Genomic DNA, 17,864 nt, shown 5'->3' with positions numbered 1-17,864 from the left:
AAATTTACCCTGTGTTTCTGGGGAAGGAAGGCCTGGTGATATAAATTCTGTAAAGATTACAACCAAGAAAATCCTATGAATCTCATTTCTACCCTGCAACACATGGGCTGACCATGAGTTGGAATCAGCTCTCCAGCAAAGGTGATAAGGATGTGTCTTACAGTTGTCGGATCCATTTAGTGCAGTATCTCCCTGTCACCCCCTCCCCTCCTCAGCTAATGGTGGTGCATCTTACAGTCGATGTTATCTTAAATCAAGGAAATAGTTTGTGAAGAGTTTACTGCAGTGCCAAGTACAATATGCATTCGATAAATAGATCTTTTTTTTTTTTTTTTAATTATGGTTCCTGAATTAAAGCCCTACCCTAGTGGGGAAGTAAGGTCTCTTCTGGAAGGTCTGCTTCAGATAGGGAAAGAGATATGTGAGGTGGCCACAAAGAGGCAGGAGGAAAACTTGTTTCCTCTGGCAACCTGGATGTTTAGGATGGGAGACAACTGATGTTTTTGAGTTGTGTTAAAGTCTGTATCTAGTCCTTGAGGGAGAACTAGACAGGAAAGGACCTGCAAACCCAATCTTGATTAATGCAACTATCATTGATTATTTCATTTTTGCTCACTTTTGTTATTTAAGGAGCCCTGGTGGCACAGTGGTTAAGAACTCGGCTGCTAATCGAAAGGTTAGCAGTTCGAATCTACCAGTCGCTCCTTGGAGACCCTTCGGGGTGGTTCCGATCTGTACTCTTGAGTTGCTATGAGTTGGAATCAGCTTAACGGCAACGTGTTTGGTTTTGGGTTTGTTATTTAAAAGGAGCCCTAGTGGTGCAGTGGTTAAGCACTCAGCAGCTGATTGAAAAGTTTTGACAGTTCAAACCCACCCAGCAGCACTGCAGGAGAAAGACCTGACAATCAACTTTCATAAAGATTACAGCCAAGAAAACCCTATGGGGCAGTTCTGTTTTGTCAGCATTGACTCGATGGCACCCAACAACAACAACCTGTAGAGGAGTCTTGAATGTCTTTAGCCTCTTCTCAGCTACGTTTCGTAGAGGCCTGGCCAGGCCTGATCATTAATTCTTTGGGTAGATGTCAAAGGGAAAGCTCCTGGCTCCTGTGAGGAGGAGTGGCAGCTCTCAGCTGGAGACCCAATGGGGAAAGTGAATTTTAAGGAAGGAATTAGGCTATAATGGTTTGTTCAACTACCTCCCTTTTTTGAAAATTTTCCTGGGGCGGCCTTGGAGGTACTGAGTTATACTTTATTAAGCAATGCAGCATTTCCTTACAGATCTTTTTCTACAAATCCATATGAATTACCTGTACTTTAGTTTAAGAATTTCTAATTTAGATGGGAGGAAGAGTGGAAATATGAATCTGAGGTAGATGGAATATAAAATAGGCTCATACTAAACAGACTGTCTTGTAGCTGCACCTCTTATAAATATGGTTTAAAAATGTATCTTGATACACACAGACTATTTAGGAATTAAGAAACATTAACTCTAAGTTACTCTCAAACAGTTCAGAAAAATAGTGTGTGTAAAACATACAAAGCAGATGTTGTAAGATGTTAACATTTAAGGGATCCAAGTGAAGAATTTATGGGAATTCTTTACCATTTTTGCAAGTTTTCTGCAAGTACAAAATTATTTCTTAAAAAAAAAGTTAAAATGTATAGCACCTTTCCATGCAAGCCCGTGTATTTATATTATGCATAACATACTATTGTGTGGATGCACTGAAAAGATATTTAGCAAGACCCCTATTGTTCCGCATTTGATCGTTTCTATTTGCGTTTATAAACAGTGCTTCTTGAAGACCCTTAAATATGATTTTTCTTCATGTACTTGGAATGGAATCACTTACACTTACCCTTTCCCCTTTGAGGCATCCCACCCCATAATAGACATTATATGAAAATTTAAAGTAAATTAACCAATTAATGCTTAAACCTAAGACCCTTAGAATTTTAAGTGGGTTAAATGGCAATTTTATTAGTGTCTGGGTAAGGTAAATGTTGCTAATCTAAAATAAAGCTCTAGAAAAATTCCTTACATCTAATGTAAGAAAACTTTTGGGGGAAAAAAAGGAATTTTTGATGGCATAAAACATCTTGGTTAAGCCGTGACTGCTTAAGCAATTAAAAAGATCAGAGGGAAGTCCTTCAGTGTCCTGAAGTTATAGCTCTGATCTCATTCTGACGGGAGCACCAGGCAAATCTATTTTGCCCTCATTCCAATGTGCTTCACTGTTTTCACTGATAGCCAGATAACTTGATTGGATTGCTGTTCTCCTTCCAGGGGCAGATAGAATGAGGAGACTGACCAGAGTCAGTATAATCATATGCTTTGTTCTGTTAATTCATCTCCAACTTCTAATCGTAATTTTTTTTAATGATGTGTCTTAAAAATGAAACCATAGAATGCAATTATATTTTATCTTCAGGTCAAAACAGACTTCGTTTCTGTATCTGCTATTTGTGCCAAGATAGAGCACTAAAGTTTGGTCCAGCTTTTGTGCATCCCTTAAGGGCTTTGAAAAACAAAAAGTGTTAAGCAAGTCTAGTTATTTACATGCATTATGTAAGATCGGTCTGATGGATCCAGCAGGTGTAAGGGATTCCCTTTGGTTATATCCCTTAACTTCCTAACCCTACTTCAAAAATAACAAACTGCGACATTTCAATAAAACCCTGTCCATGAAATTTACGTGTTTTAAAAATAGACCCAGACAGGTCAAATTGCATTTGAATTTTGACATGCCCATTAGATTCAATTACAGGGCAATGTGAATGTTGTATGCTCTTTTCTTTCTGCCCTAGAGTAAACTGGAATGGAGGAAATGGTGGATTAATGAACCTTAGATTAGGAATTAACAACCAATGCCATGTTAAATTACACTCTTAAATTAGAAACAAAAGCAAGGAAAAGAACCGTTTTCTGTCAGCTCCCTAGCTGAGAGGCAGTAGGTATTAAACTGACTGGGCAACCAGCATTTATGCGAAGCCCCGGCCGTAATGGGAAGCTTAGTGTATTGCATAGCACTTGCTATACTATGCCCAGGGCCCTCGGCACAAGAACTGACACAGAGTGCAGCAAAAGTTGGTGATTCCAGTGAAAAACATGGAGCTATGGGTTTGTTCCGTGTCTGTAGTTCAAGAAAAAATATTTTTTGTTTGCACTTAAAAAAATAAGACTCTAAAATGATATTTCTTAGGCACTCTTTGTGGTGGTGATAGTAGCAACTAAAACCAAAAAACCAAACCCAGTGTTGTCGAGTCAATTCCAACTCATAGCAACCCTATAGACAGAGTAGAACTGCCCCATAGAGTTTCCAAGGAGTGCGTGGTGGATCCGGACTGCTGACCCTTTGGTTAGCAGCCGTAGCACTTAACCACTACGCCACCAGGGTTTCCGATAGTAGCAACAGCAGTTGGCATTTGTTCAGTTGGGGATAAGGAAGAGGATCCTTCCCTCAAGATACTAGTTGATCTCTCCTGTTAGAGTCTTTCTCTGGGGAAATTTTGCGTGTGAATCACGTGTAAGATGAAAGTGCTGATTTGAAGTAGGGTTAGACATTTTAAACATTAAAAGTTTTTAGCAGGCTAGAAAACATTTTAAACATTAAAAGTTTTTAGCAGGCTAGACTAGGGAAAAAAATTATGAGCGATCCTTGATTAAACTTTGACCTCGTTAATGTGGGGGCCACCAAGTCATTCAGATGGTGGTCATCTTTATGTTTGTTTAATTTGCTAATTAGTCAGATACTGTTATGAGGTGGCTGACCGTCATACCTTTTTTATCTTTTTCTGCCTCCATTTTTGCTGCATCTGTCATTCCCCTAGATTTACCAGTATATTAATTTGCTTTAATGTATGCATTTTCCTTTGGAAATATTTGACCTGTAGATCATAAATTAGTTTGTCGTCATCTCCAGGTCATAGTCTGCTATCACTTCCAGCATTACCCTTTCCCCCTCAATTAACTTGGATTAATCTCTTTTGTCTTATTTCATCAAAAATAGGAATTTTCTGCCACTTCATCTGGTGAAGGTTGGGCCTACAAAGGTGCTATTGTATTAATACAGCTTACCATCACTCTTATTTTTTTTTTTAATTAGCTTTTATTGAGCTTCAAGTGAACGTTTACAAATCAAGTCAGTCTGTCACATATAAGTTAATATACATCTTACTCCTTACTCCCACTTCCTCTCCCCCTAATGAGTCAGCCCTTCCAGTCTCTCCTTTCGTGAAAACTTTGGCAGCCTCCAACTCTCTCTATCCTCCCATCCCCCCTCCAGACAGGAGATGCCAACACAGTCTCAAGTGTCCACCTGATATAATTAGCTCACTCTTCATCAGCATCTCTCTCCCACCCCACTGTCCAGTCCCTTTCATGTCTGATGAATTGTCTTCGGGGATGGTTCCCGTCCTGTGCCAACAGAAGGTTTGGGGACCATGACCGCCGGGATTCCTCTAGTCACATCCAGACCATTAAGTGTGGTCTTTTTATGAGAATTTGGGGTCTGCATCCCACTGATCTCCTGCTCCCTCAGGGGTTCTCTGTTGTGCTCCCTGTGAGGGCAGTCATCGATTGTGGCTGGGCACCAACTAGTTCTTCTGGTCTCAGGATAATGTAGGTCTCTGGTTCATGTGGCCCTTTCTGTCTCTTGGGCTCTTAGTTGTTGTGTGACCTTGGTATTCTTCATTCTCCTTTGCTCCAGGTGGGTTGAGACCAATTGATGCATCTTAGATGGCCGCTTGTTAGCTTTAAGAACCCCCATCATTCTTATTTTTCTTTGTTTGCTTACCAATCTTTTTTTTTTCTCTCTCTCTCCCTTTTCCCTTTCAGCAGACCTACTCCAGTGAAGTCCATTGTGTTGAAGAGATTCTGAAGGTGAGTCATTGTTACTGTTTCTCATTCGTAGAAATATTTAATTAAAAAAAAAAAAAAAGCAAAATAAACCAGAACAGATAACAAAGGGAGTCTCAGAGATAAGAGAATTTTCTGACAGACTTTATTAATTAAAATGAAGACTACAAACTACAAGGTACTTGGATCAGAGTTTTTATGGCATCTCCCCTAAGTTTTTCGGGTTGTTCATAAAGATACAAGAGTGAGTTGCTTCTTTCTCAAGAGAGGAAACCCCCTGTATTGATGTAGCATAGATGGCGCCGCGAGGTTAAGTAGGGCTTGCTTTATGCCTCTGGGTGTTTTGTAAATGGTGCCTAGTTTAGCCTCTTCAATAGGATCATGAATTTTTAATGAGGTAAGAAGAATAGTAAAAGTAAATGGACATCTTTAGACCTACCTTGAAGGATTATTTTTTTGTTATTTGAGACTGTGTCGTGAACCCGTCCTTCAACAAATATGTCATTGACTGTTTTTTCCATTTGTTTAATTTTCCTTGCACAAGGATGACAAATTTCTTCTAGAATTCAGTTCCAGGAAAGAAAACAAATTCTCAAGAACTGGTATGCTTTCTTTTTATCAGAGAACCCCCCGCCTCAAAAACAAAAACAAAAACAAAAACACCAAACCCATTGCCGTCAAGTCAGTTCTTGACTCATAGCTACCCTATAGGACAGAGTAGAACTGTCCCATAGAGTTTCCAATGAGCGCCTGGCAGATTCGAACTGCTGACCCTTTGGTTAGCAGCCATAGCACTTAGCCACTATGCCAACAGGGTTTCCTTTAGAATTATATAAATCGTATATAATCTTGTTTTGGCTTTGATTTCTAGGAAATCTAGAGCTAAATTTAATGGTCAAATACAGTAATTTAATAACTGAGCATTTTGTGTATTTATTTTGTATTCTCTATAGCTTTTAATTTTCTTCCATGTCAATTTCAAAGATTTTCTTGCTATGTTTTTTGTTGTAAGGTTTCTGATTCTTTTTGGAAGAGAGAGATGCACAAGAAATGTGCCTGTTAATTCAAATCTCTGCTGCTGAATTTTTCCTGAAATATATATACTTACCCAATATTTTTCTTTAAGTTTTCAGTGTAAAATATTAAGTGATGGTGGTGGTAGAACTGTTAAGTAAGTGTATTCTTTATTATATTAGTTACCACCTTACTTGTAAACTTTTTGAGACGAGTACCTAAATGGATATCTGGAAAGCAGTTCCATCATTTCTGTGTTACGATCTTTTTTCCCTGTTACAGTTAGAATTGTCTAAGGGGGGGAAAAATGGAGGAAACATACTTTGAACTGCTAAAAATGAGACATTTTCATCAGCAAGCTGATGAAACTAGTAATAAACCAGTTACCTTGATGAAGTTTTATTTCATCCTTTCCCTCTCCTGTTTCTGAACTTCTTTGATAATCATTTCGTAAGAATGATAAACGATTTAGTTATAAAAATGACCTAAGCATGTCCTCTGAAATTGTGTGTGATTTGTTCTGTTGTTACTTCAAAAGTCAATGCAACAATATAGATTTGTCTTCTGCATACTTCAGTGCTTCTTAGATTTCAGTGTATAGGACACTGTCACATCTGTATTTAGGAAGATGGTTCTTAGAGCACCAGACAAATGTTTTTACGTTAATAAACTCATCCATCCTCCTCCCTTCTTACCCAACATCAGTTTAATGAGTTCTTACTTACCTGGAAGTGCTTGAAAGTAAATGGTTCATGCAAAGCAAAAGATGTATATTTTAATTTGGAAGTCGTAAATAGGGAAGGCACATGGAAGAATGCCTGGGACGGAAGAGTGTGGGGGCCTTTGCAGAGTGGACACTTTGAATCTGTTCCTGCTCTTCTCCTCAGTCTGTTACCTGAGTGAAGCCAAGTGTTCTCCCTGGGTGTCGGTTTCTTCATCAGTAAAAAAAAAAAAAAAAAAAAAAGCTCTGGGCTTGTAGATGATCTCTAGGGTCCTTTCCAGCTCATAGCCTCGATGTTGATCCAGATGCATTTCTCAGCCTCGTGGTTCCCGTTCTTATCTTGTACCAGCAATTTATTAAGATTGCCAGTAATCCAAACACAAGTCTTTCCGACAGATGATGGAGGCAGTAGATAGTTCACTAACGGAGAAAATCAATTACAGAAGATACTGTTTCATTCTCTGGGGGAAATATTAAGGGTGGAAGTGTTGTTTTAACAAAGGGGAAGTAGTGGCATGTAACTCCTACAGGCTGATGGGATAAGAAGATAGCAGACAGACACTGCTAGAAAGCACGAATTGGCCATGTACTAGGGTTCAGAGAGTACACTGTGCCTCAGTGGGTATATGGAAATAGCTCAGGTTTTCTGTGTACACTGGCACAGCCTCTTGAGAATTAGTGCAGCCCTAGTAGGTAGCCATTGCCTCAGTGCAACATTTCAGAGGTGCCAGTACAGTAAGTGGTAGCATTATTCATTTGCTCATTCATTTATTCAGCAAATATCTAGTAAGCCTCCAGATACTTTTCTAGGGACTGGGGGATGCAGCAATGAACAAGACAAAGTCCTTGTTTTCATAGAGATCATACTGGGGGGAGGTTAATATATAACATACTGCCAGGTATTGATAGGTGCTATGAATAATATAGTAGGCAAGTGAACAGAGGACTAGGTGGAGGGAAGAGTTGGTATAAAAACCTCGAGGTGGGAACAAGCTTGGTGTATTAGAGGTACAAGAGCTAGACAGTGTGTCTAGAGCAAAATGAGCAAGGTGGAAAGGGGAGAGGAGGCAGATAGGAAGTCAGAACCTAGAGCATGTGGGGCCTAGAAGGTCCAGACTTGGGCAGATGTCAAGTGATTTGCCTACATTCATGTGATAATTGAAAGGTAGGAAGTGCCACCATGGCCTTGTGTTTCTGGGCAGCTTTAGTAATGGCGCCAATTCTCCAAGCCTCTCTACTAAGCTAGGCATTTAGGGAGCTGTGTAAATTCTTTTAGGGTACCAAAGAACCACTTAGAACCTGAAAGAGTTTATGTACTTTCTGAGTGCCTGATTTATTAGCTGGGGCAGCCTTAGGCATTGAGAGTACAATTCATGTTGCTTGGAAATAACTGCGACTAAAAGTCATAGATACTTTTTTTTTTTTTTTAAAAGTCATAGATACCATTGAGACTTTAAAGAAATTCTTGGAAAACATGAGAGTGATGCTTTCGTACACCTTCTCAATTGATTATTACACATTTTTTTTTTTTCCATTTCAGCATTATAATGGTTGCATACCTTATAGTCATATAAATAAAACAGCAGTGACTTTCGTTAAATATTGAAATTCTTTAAAAACTAGACTTTTAATTAAAAATTGTAATGCTGTAAATTTATTAAGTGCCTTCAATGTACCATGCAGGAAACCCTGGTGGCATAATGGTTAAGCACTAGGCTGCTAACCAAAAGGTGAGCGGTTTGAACCCACCAGCTCTTCTGTGGAAGAAGGATGTAGCAGCCTGCTTCCGTAAAGATTACAGCCTTGGAAACCCCATGGAGCAATTCTTCTCTACACTCATGGGGTTGCCATGAGTCAGATTCTGCTCCATGTCAACAACAACAGCCCACCCATTACTGAGAACTGAGGCTCAAAGAACGTATTTGAGCCTAAATAACAGTTTACTCCAGAGTCCCTGGGTGGTGCAAATGGTAACGCACTTGTCTGCTAACTGAAAGGCTGGAGGTCTGGTCTGCCCAGAGACACCTCAGAAGAAAAGCCTGGTGATGTATTTGCAAAAAATCAGCCCTCGAAAACCCTATGAAACACAGTTCTACTGAGACACACAAGGGGTTGCCATGAGTTGGCATCTACTCCATGGCAACTGGCTTTAACATTTTACTTAGGCTGCTGACTTGACTCATAAGAGCTAGGATTTCAGTCAAAGCCTCTGGCTTCAGAGCTGTATTCTTCCATTACATTTTAGTGCAGAATTCCTGTTTCATACTGAGCAAAGCAGACGAATAGGAGACAAGGGCACGATTTCATCTTTAACAGGCTACCCAAGAAAGCCGACATCCATTTTTTGCTCATCACTCTGCCAAGTCGTTTTTGTCTGTCCTGGGGCTATAGCAGCCTAGAAGGTGGTAGTGGAAAAGGCAAGGGAAGAATTGGTGGAAGTAGTTGCTAGAGCTCTGTTTCCAGTCTCCAAAGGGCGTTTCTGTGGCAGTAGAGGTTAGAGAGGACTTTGAAAAGGAACTTTCTAATGTAAAATGTGTTACACATATAGCATGTATATGCACGACCCCCTGCATATGCATGATTCTCCATGTTACACATGATCTGGGGTCACCAGTTTGCAGGTAGAGAGCTGCTGATGGATTTTTAAGCCAGTTTGCCAGGCTGTTCTGGCACATGTGGAAATGGACTTATTCCTCTTAGACTGGGAAGACAAAGGGGCCCTTGTGCTGTGCTTAGTCATCGATTTCCTGAGGAGGGACTTGACCCAGTCATTTTAGACCTCAGTTTTCTCATCTGTAAATGTAATATGAAGGGATTGGAGCTCATGACCACCCGTGCCATTTTAGCTCTTTTCTAAAAAAGTGCAAATGTGTGTGTTTGCAGTTAGACATTCTTTATCTGACGTGTCTGTTTTCCACTGATTTTGGCAAAGCAAAATAAAATTCCTGAGTGCGCTTAGAAAAAAAGAATACATGTCAAGATAAGTACAGTTGGCCATCTGTACGCATGGGCTCCACATCTGTGGATTGAACCAGCTCCAGATTGAAAATATTCAGGGGACAGAAGTTCCAGAAAGCAAAACTTGAATTTGCGGCACACCCGGCTCTACGCCAAATCCACGTGCATGAAATGATGTGTAGGCAATCCTTGCTATAGTCTCCTGCCATTTCAAGGATCCTCGGTGTCTCTCCAGCACTCATGGTTTGAGCATTGTTCACCTCATCTCTCATTCATTCGCTAATTGTGTGTCTCCTTTGTTTCTGGAAAAAATGACTCCTAAGAAGCAGTCAAGTGGTTCAAGCAGTCCCTCAGGCTAAGTGTGAGGGGGTTTGAAGAGAGCAGGAAGGAGTTTCAAGCTAGTAAAGGATGGCTGGCTAGCTCTGTAAAGTGCTCCAGCCACAAGAACTGAAAGATCAGGGAAGAATTGGCATCGATGATGCCTAAGCAGTATCTGCATTCCCAAAAGAGCTCAAGAAACTCATAGAAGAGAAAGGCTACTGCGTTCCAGAGCAAGTCTTCAATTGTGGGGAAACAACTATTTACATAGCATTACATTGTGTTAGGTGTTACAGGTAATCCAGGATAATTTAAAGTATAGAGAAGGATGTGTATAGGTCTTATACAAGGGATTTGAGCTTCCTTAGATTCTGATATCCATGGGGGTCCTGGAACCAATCCCCCATGTATACCAAGGGATGACTGTTAATTTGAAAGTCTCATAAATCTTGCCTCTAATCAAGAAAATATTGAATAAAAGCTAATCTTCTGTTTGCAGAAAGGGAAAGTAGTTTTTTAAGGCCCTCTCCCCCGTCTTATGTGCTAATAGTATATATCACTAAAAAAAAAAAAAAAAAAATAGTATATATCAGGGAAGGGTCAAATCCATTAAAACTCTTCCAAGTGGAACAAGTGACCTGAACTACTTGTTTGCTTAAGTCAAACAGGAAAGTTCTTCCTTTCAGCTGAAATAATTCCAGGAAGTGCAATAAAGAAGCTGAGGGAGAAAGAAAGCATTGAGTTATGGACAGCTTCCCCAGCATGACCTGTCGTGTAGAGTTTTTACAGTTACATAAGCTCTGGTAACACCTGTTACAGTTGATATGCTTTGTAATATTCAGAGTGTTTTAAAAACCATTCATGTTCTAAGCTCGTTTTTCCTCTTCAAAATGATTATTTCATTTACTAACTCAGAAATCTTCCACTTTTGACAATACCTCAAAATTAGTTTGAGGAAAAAGTAAATGGAATAACTTTAGAATTTTCACGTTTTATTTACCACCAATCTACTCTATAGTAAGTTTGTAAAGTTAAGTAGCAGTAAGTGCTCTATTTGTAATTTACTTTTTCTTCCCTTTCAAATCTCTTTCCAGGAAATGACCCATTCATGGCCTCCTCCTTTGACAGCAATACATACGCCTAGTACAGCTGAGCCATCTAAATTTCCTTTTCCCACAAAGGTAATTCCTTAAAAGTATAGCAGATACCACATCCACATTAGTGAAAAAGTCTGAATTATTGTTGTAGGCCAGATTAACAAATTATTACCTTGTTGAAATCCTATGGCAATTAGGTTAAAACTGCAACTAATTTAGCTTTAAAGTACTTCGTAATACTGCCGAACATTTTTTTATTCTCCAAATTTTGTTAGTAAAAACATCTTATTTTTGTATCGGGCTTTATTGCTTCTGAAAATACCCAAGACAGTAAATTCTCTCATTTGAGTATGCTTACTTTAGAGATGAGAAAACTGAGGCACAGAGAAGTTGAGTGACGTAGGTTGTCTGATTGCTAGTACAGAATTTAGATACATAAACCAGTTGCTGCTGAGTCAGTCTGACTCATGGTGACCCCTTGTATGTCAGAGTAGAACTGTGCTCTGTAGGCTTTTCAGTGGCTGGTTTTTCAGAGGCCAATCACTAGGCTTTTCTCGCAAGGCACCTCTGGGTAGACTGGAACCTCCAACCTCTTGGTTAGCAGCTGAGTATGTTAACCATTGACAACATCCAGGGAACGGTACCTACACATACATCTCACAAGTCTTGTATTTCCTAAATATTTTAAAGTCTAACATAATATTAATAGCAAGCGAATCAACTGCTGACCTGCTTGTTGCCATTACAGTTTGTGAACAGTGTATTAAAATATTACCATATTCCTCTTTGGAGGTTTGTACTTTCGGCTGGTAATGAGAATTTAGAAATCTCACCTTCAGATCTGTGTTTTGTCCCACCTGGTATGAATGCACATTGTTAATATAGTTACTCCTTTGCATGATACTGTTTTCAGCGATACTGTTATTTATCTCTGTGTAAACTCTAATTTGCCACAAATTAGATATTTTGTATATTTTCTAATGATACTTTCAGAAGAAAAAAAAGTGACTCATTACTGGTTTTAAAGTAAAGCATTAAACTTTGTAAAAATGTTTTTGCTTAATGCCAAAAGAAAAATGAACTCTGGGAAACAATAAAAGCTACTTTATGTAAAAATTAGACTTACCAATGTTTTCACCCTGTGTTGAAATGCATCAAAAAATGATACTGATGAATGGATAGAGATGAATAAAGGTCATATAATAATAAAATGTTAATTGTAGAATCTATCTGGTGGGTTGTGTGGGTATTCCCTGCACAATTATTTCCATTTTTCTATATATTCAGACATTTTCATGAGACTGTCTTTTCAATACTAAAAGCTATACAGTTTGCCCCTTAGATGTATAATTCTTTTTTAATAACTAGAGATTTTTATTTTTACTTCCAGGATTCTCAGAACATCAGTTCTGCAGCCCAAAACCAAAGTAAGTAAATATCTGGAACTGATTATTGCATTGGAGAACAAAGCATAGTTTTTATTGTTTTATTATGAAAACATTAATTTAAAAAAAAAGGCAGAAGAAACAAGGGCTTTTCATGTTGAAAGCATTGGAAGGGAGAACAAACACAAGGTTTTCTTTAGGTAGAATTTCAGATTGTTGCAGAAAAATGATGATATTTTAGTAAAGTGCTTAACAAGTGTGGTTATTACCTGACACAGAGTATATATCTTTGAATGTGATTCTCAAAGCATTGTAACTCAGGAATTGTATGTAAGAATAGATTGTTTTCTTCAACAATAATTTTATAGGTACGTAAGTTTTAGGTTTTGTAAGTGGAGAAGAGTGTAGGGATTTGTATGTCATTGTTTTTGTCCACATTTGCGAAACATGGCTGCCTGAGTATGATCAGTCAGGATGACTGTGTCCTGTGAATGGTCCAGAAAGAGTGACTGTAGCTCCCCTAATTTGTACTCTTGGCCCTAGTTTTCTCCAGAAAACCCAAACCGGGGTGGGAAGTTTTTAAAATATCATATAAGAGCTGCTGCCACCATGAGGATAAAGTGTTTAATTGCAAGTATGCAAGAGCTTCCATAAGACATTAGCGGGAAATGTGGCTCACCCCTGCCTAAAAAAAAAAAAAAAAAGGCACCCATATTTTCATCCCACTTCCAGTCTCGTTTCAGGTCCCAGTTGTCTCATGCCTGGGAAAATACGGCAGCCTCCCAACCGATTTGTTGCCTCCATACTTAACATTTCCTGCTCCATTCCAGGTTATACCAGGTAGCACCACCAGATTAATCTTGCTGAGGAATCACTATTCTATGTCCCTGTTTAAACCACTGATGCTGTCTTACTGACCAACAAATAGCCATAACTTCTCATCCTTCTAAAACCTGGTTTCCACCTGTCTTTCAGTGCTGTATCACAGGCTCTGCACCCTGGCCTTACGCTTTCCACATCTGTGCCTTCTCAACTCCTCTCACTTCCTACCTCAGCTCACACTGTGGTTTCTGCCTAGAGGCCTTCTCCACCCTCCTTGCCCTCCTTCCAGCAGTCATTAGTTGATTTTGTTTCTTCACTAATTAGCCTTCTTTGATCCTTCGCTATAGAGTGACCATCCTCTAGATTTCCAGCATGGTCAGTTTGTGTGATTGCTTTGTGTATGTATCACACACTGCCTGGGATTATGGATATTTTCGTGTCTGTTTCATGTCCCTCAATCAACTGTAAGCTCATTGAGGACAGGGTCAAATGCCTTGAACATACTGGTATCCACCGGGTAGTCTGTATAGCTGTTGAGTAAATGAATAAGATAGGGGATTGAATATTTGGGGGCGGGGGGCAGTTAGGAGGCAGAGCACAATCAGCCAAGGACAAAGGCTGTTGAAAGGGTGTGAATGCAAATCACTGATAGGTGACGTCAAACCAGGTTGAGCATGACAGCAGCCGTGTCATAGTGCTTCCATAAGTGCCTCCATCATCTGGCATTAAGAAAAGGAAAGTCTGTAACATGTAGGAAGGTTACTGGCAATGTGATGTATGGCAAGCTGCATACTATAAAGGTCAAGTGGCTGAGTTTGACAGTGGCTCTCGGGTAGAGAGCCTCTCTAGAATGACTTTGGGGGAAGGAGGAGATTTCCAGAATGCCTACCTCACTCCTTTAACCAGTAGTGTTTTTCAGAATGTTTTGGTCTATAAAGAGTTTTGCAATTCTGATCAAACCCTGTCTGTATAAGTAACCTGAATGTTGTTTTGTAATGGTGAGATTGTGTCAAGTGCAGTGTATAGCACTCTGGTTGACAGAATTTAAGTATACTGTTGAGGTGAAAAAGGTAGGGGAACAGCAAAAAAGAAAGCTTAGCTAATGAGCTAAAAATATGTGGGTTTTGCTACTCTGATAATTTTTTCCTTCCCACAGAACAACATGATACATCTTCAAAAACCCACTCTAATTCTCAGCAGAGAACATCGTAAGTAAAATGTTTTTATTAAAAGCTTATAATATGACATTGTAATTTCCCGTGTAAATCCATTGTTTAGGTTTTCCTTTTTTTCCCCCCTGCTTTCAAAGTATGACATTCGTAAAATACTGCTGCATTGTAAAGGTAGAAATGATACATTTATATTTGGATGAAGCTCTCCTGTTGAAGTCACATGTATCACAGGAGAAAGTTTATAAGGGGTTTTATTGTGCTATTATTTACATATTAACTAATTTAGAAGGCGGGCTCTATAAATTTCAGTCTTAAATAGCTTTAGCTTTTGGAAACACATTTTGGGGGATGTGTGCAATTTGAGCTTTTCTACCACTTTTATGGCCTAGTTTTACTGATAAAGAACTATTTCTATTGCCCAGCTGTTCTTCATTAAGGCTGAGTAAGTGGGTACTTTTTGGGTTTTTGGAACATTTTAAAGATTTTTTTAAATCAGCATTTTGACCCAATTTGTCTTTTCTTGACAGTATTGAATTGATACTTTATTCCTTTGACACAGAAGTGGTTTTTAGAGGCCTTTGTCTGTTTCAGCCTTGACTAACACTTTGAGTTGCTAACTTTAGGGGAGTTCTAGCTCCAGCCTTCTTCTGTTTTCTGGGCACAGTATTTGTTCTGTGTGTTTTGGAAGGAGAGCAGTGCTGTGGATTAAGTATTTAAAAAACTGTGTAGTCAAGCCAAAGAGATCATCCATTATATCTCCTAATTATGATTGAATGTGGGACTGGGTTAAATCACTCTTCCCAGGTGCCAGCTTCTTGATGCAGTTTGTTTTCATTTCTCCATAGCAAGATGGGGCGGAGGGTGGAAACCAATATAATAAGGTGTTTTGTTTCTAAAGATAACATTTATTACAGTTTGAAGGACAGACTTTTTATGCGTGTGACAAAAATGTATTTTTATATGGTACTGCTAGATGGCGAGTTTTATTTGCTTTTAATGTCCTTTACTAGGGTTAAAAAAAAAAAAACCTTAATCTCAGTTATCCTACTCTTTTTTTTATTTCTCATTTTTGAAATTTTACTGGCTCCTGAATTCTGAAAGTCAGAGAATCACTGGGTTACATTACATTTGTGGAAGGAGGAGGTTTATTAAAAACCAGTTGATAGCTGGTAAGGAGTAGAAACTACAGATCCAAGAACCACAACTGTAGGAATTCTGGATAAGCTTGGTAACCTTCCCAGGGTTTTTTTCACTGTGCTTCTTTGTAAGGGCTGGTAGTAAGCCCATTAGACCACGAAAGGCCCAGGACATTGTCTTGTGGGTCAACAAGGAAGGAGAATTGAAGAGCATATATCCCACTTGGCAATAAGACCAGAAAGGAGATCTCCAAGCAGTAGAGTGGTTGGAGACAGCTATACTGAGGGGAAGAAGGTACCTGTATCTCTGGGCCTGTGGGTAAAAGAAGAAAGGCAAGTAACTGGGTCTGATTAGTCCTGAGAAGTAGCTTTAGGCTGAGCAGGCAAAAGTCACACACTCCCACTCCAATTGCTATCAGGTTTTTCAGGCTTAGGTAATAGCCAGTGATGAATTTGCTACTCAGATGAATGGGTATTTCTCCTGTTAAAAGCAAGTTAAACCACTGAAATCGGACACCTGAAAGTTTATAACAGATATATTTATACCTTGTGAAATGTAGTATTTTCTTTTTTAAAAAAATCATTAATTTTCTAGGAAAGAATATCTGAGATGTTCTGAATAGATTTAGGAAGGGGTGGAAGTGTAGGGACTAGTAGAGGTGAGAAAGTTAAAGATTAATACTGAAGAGATAGTAATACTGAGGCTGGGTGGAAAGTAAGAGTTATATGGACTTCGGTGGCACAAACGGTTAAGCGTGTCCTACTAACCGGGAGGTTAGAAGTTCCAACTCAATGGTAGGCGCTTTGGCAGAAGAAGAAGACTGGCAGTCTGCTTCTGAGAGGCTGTAGCCATGAAAATCCTGTGGAGTGCAGTTCTGCTGTGCAACATGGGTTCACCATGAGTCAGAATTGACTTAATGGCCACTTTTTAAATTTTTTAATGAACTTGGAAGTTGTGTGTAGGGTGGGTTGGTGATATTAATAAGGGACAGAATGAAATGTACCTCTGGGAAAAAATAATCACTTTTATAAAGTTACTTTTAATGGAATTAGATGAAAGCAGTGTTAAAGTTTGTAAAATGCATCATTATTTCAGATTTAATATGGCACATCTCTTAGTTCTCCCAGGCTAATTTGATCTTATGTCAACATTAGAGTTTGCGGACATATTTGAAAGACACATACAGTGCCAGAGAGATAGTCTAGTGTACTTTGAATGTCAGAAAAAATTGTTACAGGGTCATTTGTATTTTGGTTTTAAAAATCAATCTAGGTTTTATTCACCTGGACCAAGAAAGGAAGAGGGAGAGTCAGGAATAGGAGGAGGATAATGGACTGTATGGCTAATTGCCTCCATGAGCAACCGCCTCCTTTGTCACAAGACCAGAAGGACTGGATGGGATCCAGCTAGGCTACCATTACTGGACATTTGGATCAAACATTCCATAGAAGAATACTGATTGGGGTGGGGGCGGGGGGATGAAGAACAGAATTTAAAATTCTTATGGACTCTAGACTTTCTGGAGCCATGAAGGATGAATGAACCCTTGAAACTGTTGCCTTGAGATAACCTTTAAACCTTAAACCAGGAATATCCCTGAAGTCATCTTAAGGCTGAATAGTAGTTTAGCTTAACTAACAAAAAAAAAGGTCTACCTTGAGCATTTTTTAAGAACTATCTCTGTGTAACCAAAGTGACAACAGCAACTTGAAAGATTAGATAGGAACCTTAGGGGACAGTGAGTTTATGTTAATGAGGGAGGAACAATTCAGAAGAGGGTGAGAATGATTATACAACTCAAAGAATATAATCGGTGTCACTAAATTGTACAGGTAGAAACTGTTGAATTGGTGTTTGTTTTGTTGTATACTCAACAACATCAACAAAATAAAATTTAGAAGAAGAAAAAATCACTCTAGGTTTTAACGCTTTTTCAGAGTTACTAGTACTTAGGAATCCTTAGACAAGAACATTTGGAAAGGCAAAAAGAGGGGGGCTCGCATTAGAGAAAGGAGTCTTGGTGGTGAAGTGGTTAAGCACTCAACTGCTGACTCAAAGGTCAGCGGTTGGAACCACCAACCACTCCACAGTAGAAAGATGTGGCAGTCTGCTTCCATAAAGATTACGGCCTTGGAAAACCCTGTAGGGCAGTTCTAGTCTGTCTTATAGGGCCACTTTGAGTCGGAATTGACCCAACACCAGTGAGTTAGCATTAGAGAAAAAGCTTATGAACATTCTGCATTAGGTTTGACATCTGTCCCACACTTGGGTGGGGAGTAGTAGGGTGGTAGGAGGATGTAAGTGTGAGAGAAATATATGCTAAATCCATTACTTTTATCTCTATAGTTAAACTCTGGTTATTTCTCAAGTAATGAA

The 17,864-nt window shown here is 39.1% G+C and overlaps 1 protein-coding gene across 19 annotated transcripts in view; it reads left to right on the top strand.

Annotated features, from left to right (window-relative positions):
• AFF1 (ALF transcription elongation factor 1) overlaps positions 1-17,864 on the top strand; it is a 243,599-nt gene that overhangs the window by 157,235 nt on the left and 68,500 nt on the right. For 12 of the 19 annotated variants that reach the window (XM_023553271.2, XM_023553277.2, XM_023553278.2 and 9 more), the window contains 5 exons: positions 4,844-4,888; positions 10,970-11,056; positions 12,363-12,399; positions 13,090-13,197; positions 14,336-14,387. In XM_023553271.2, coding sequence (XP_023409039.2) covers positions 4,844-4,888; positions 10,970-11,056; positions 12,363-12,399; positions 13,090-13,197; positions 14,336-14,387 — 329 coding nt within the window. Of the gene's footprint in view, positions 1-4,843; positions 4,889-5,408; positions 5,467-10,969; positions 11,057-12,362; positions 12,400-13,089; positions 13,198-14,335; positions 14,388-17,864 lie in introns of all 19 variants that reach the window. The other 7 variants (XM_064285591.1, XM_023553272.2, XM_023553275.2 and 4 more) reach the window with 7 other exon arrangements.

The sequence above is a fragment of the Loxodonta africana genome, chromosome 5 (genome assembly GCF_030014295.1).
Source record: "Loxodonta africana isolate mLoxAfr1 chromosome 5, mLoxAfr1.hap2, whole genome shotgun sequence".
NCBI classification, from domain to species: domain Eukaryota; kingdom Metazoa; phylum Chordata; class Mammalia; order Proboscidea; family Elephantidae; genus Loxodonta; species Loxodonta africana.
Note: the sequence above shows the minus strand (reverse complement) of the source record. Positions and strands in the feature narration are given on the sequence as shown.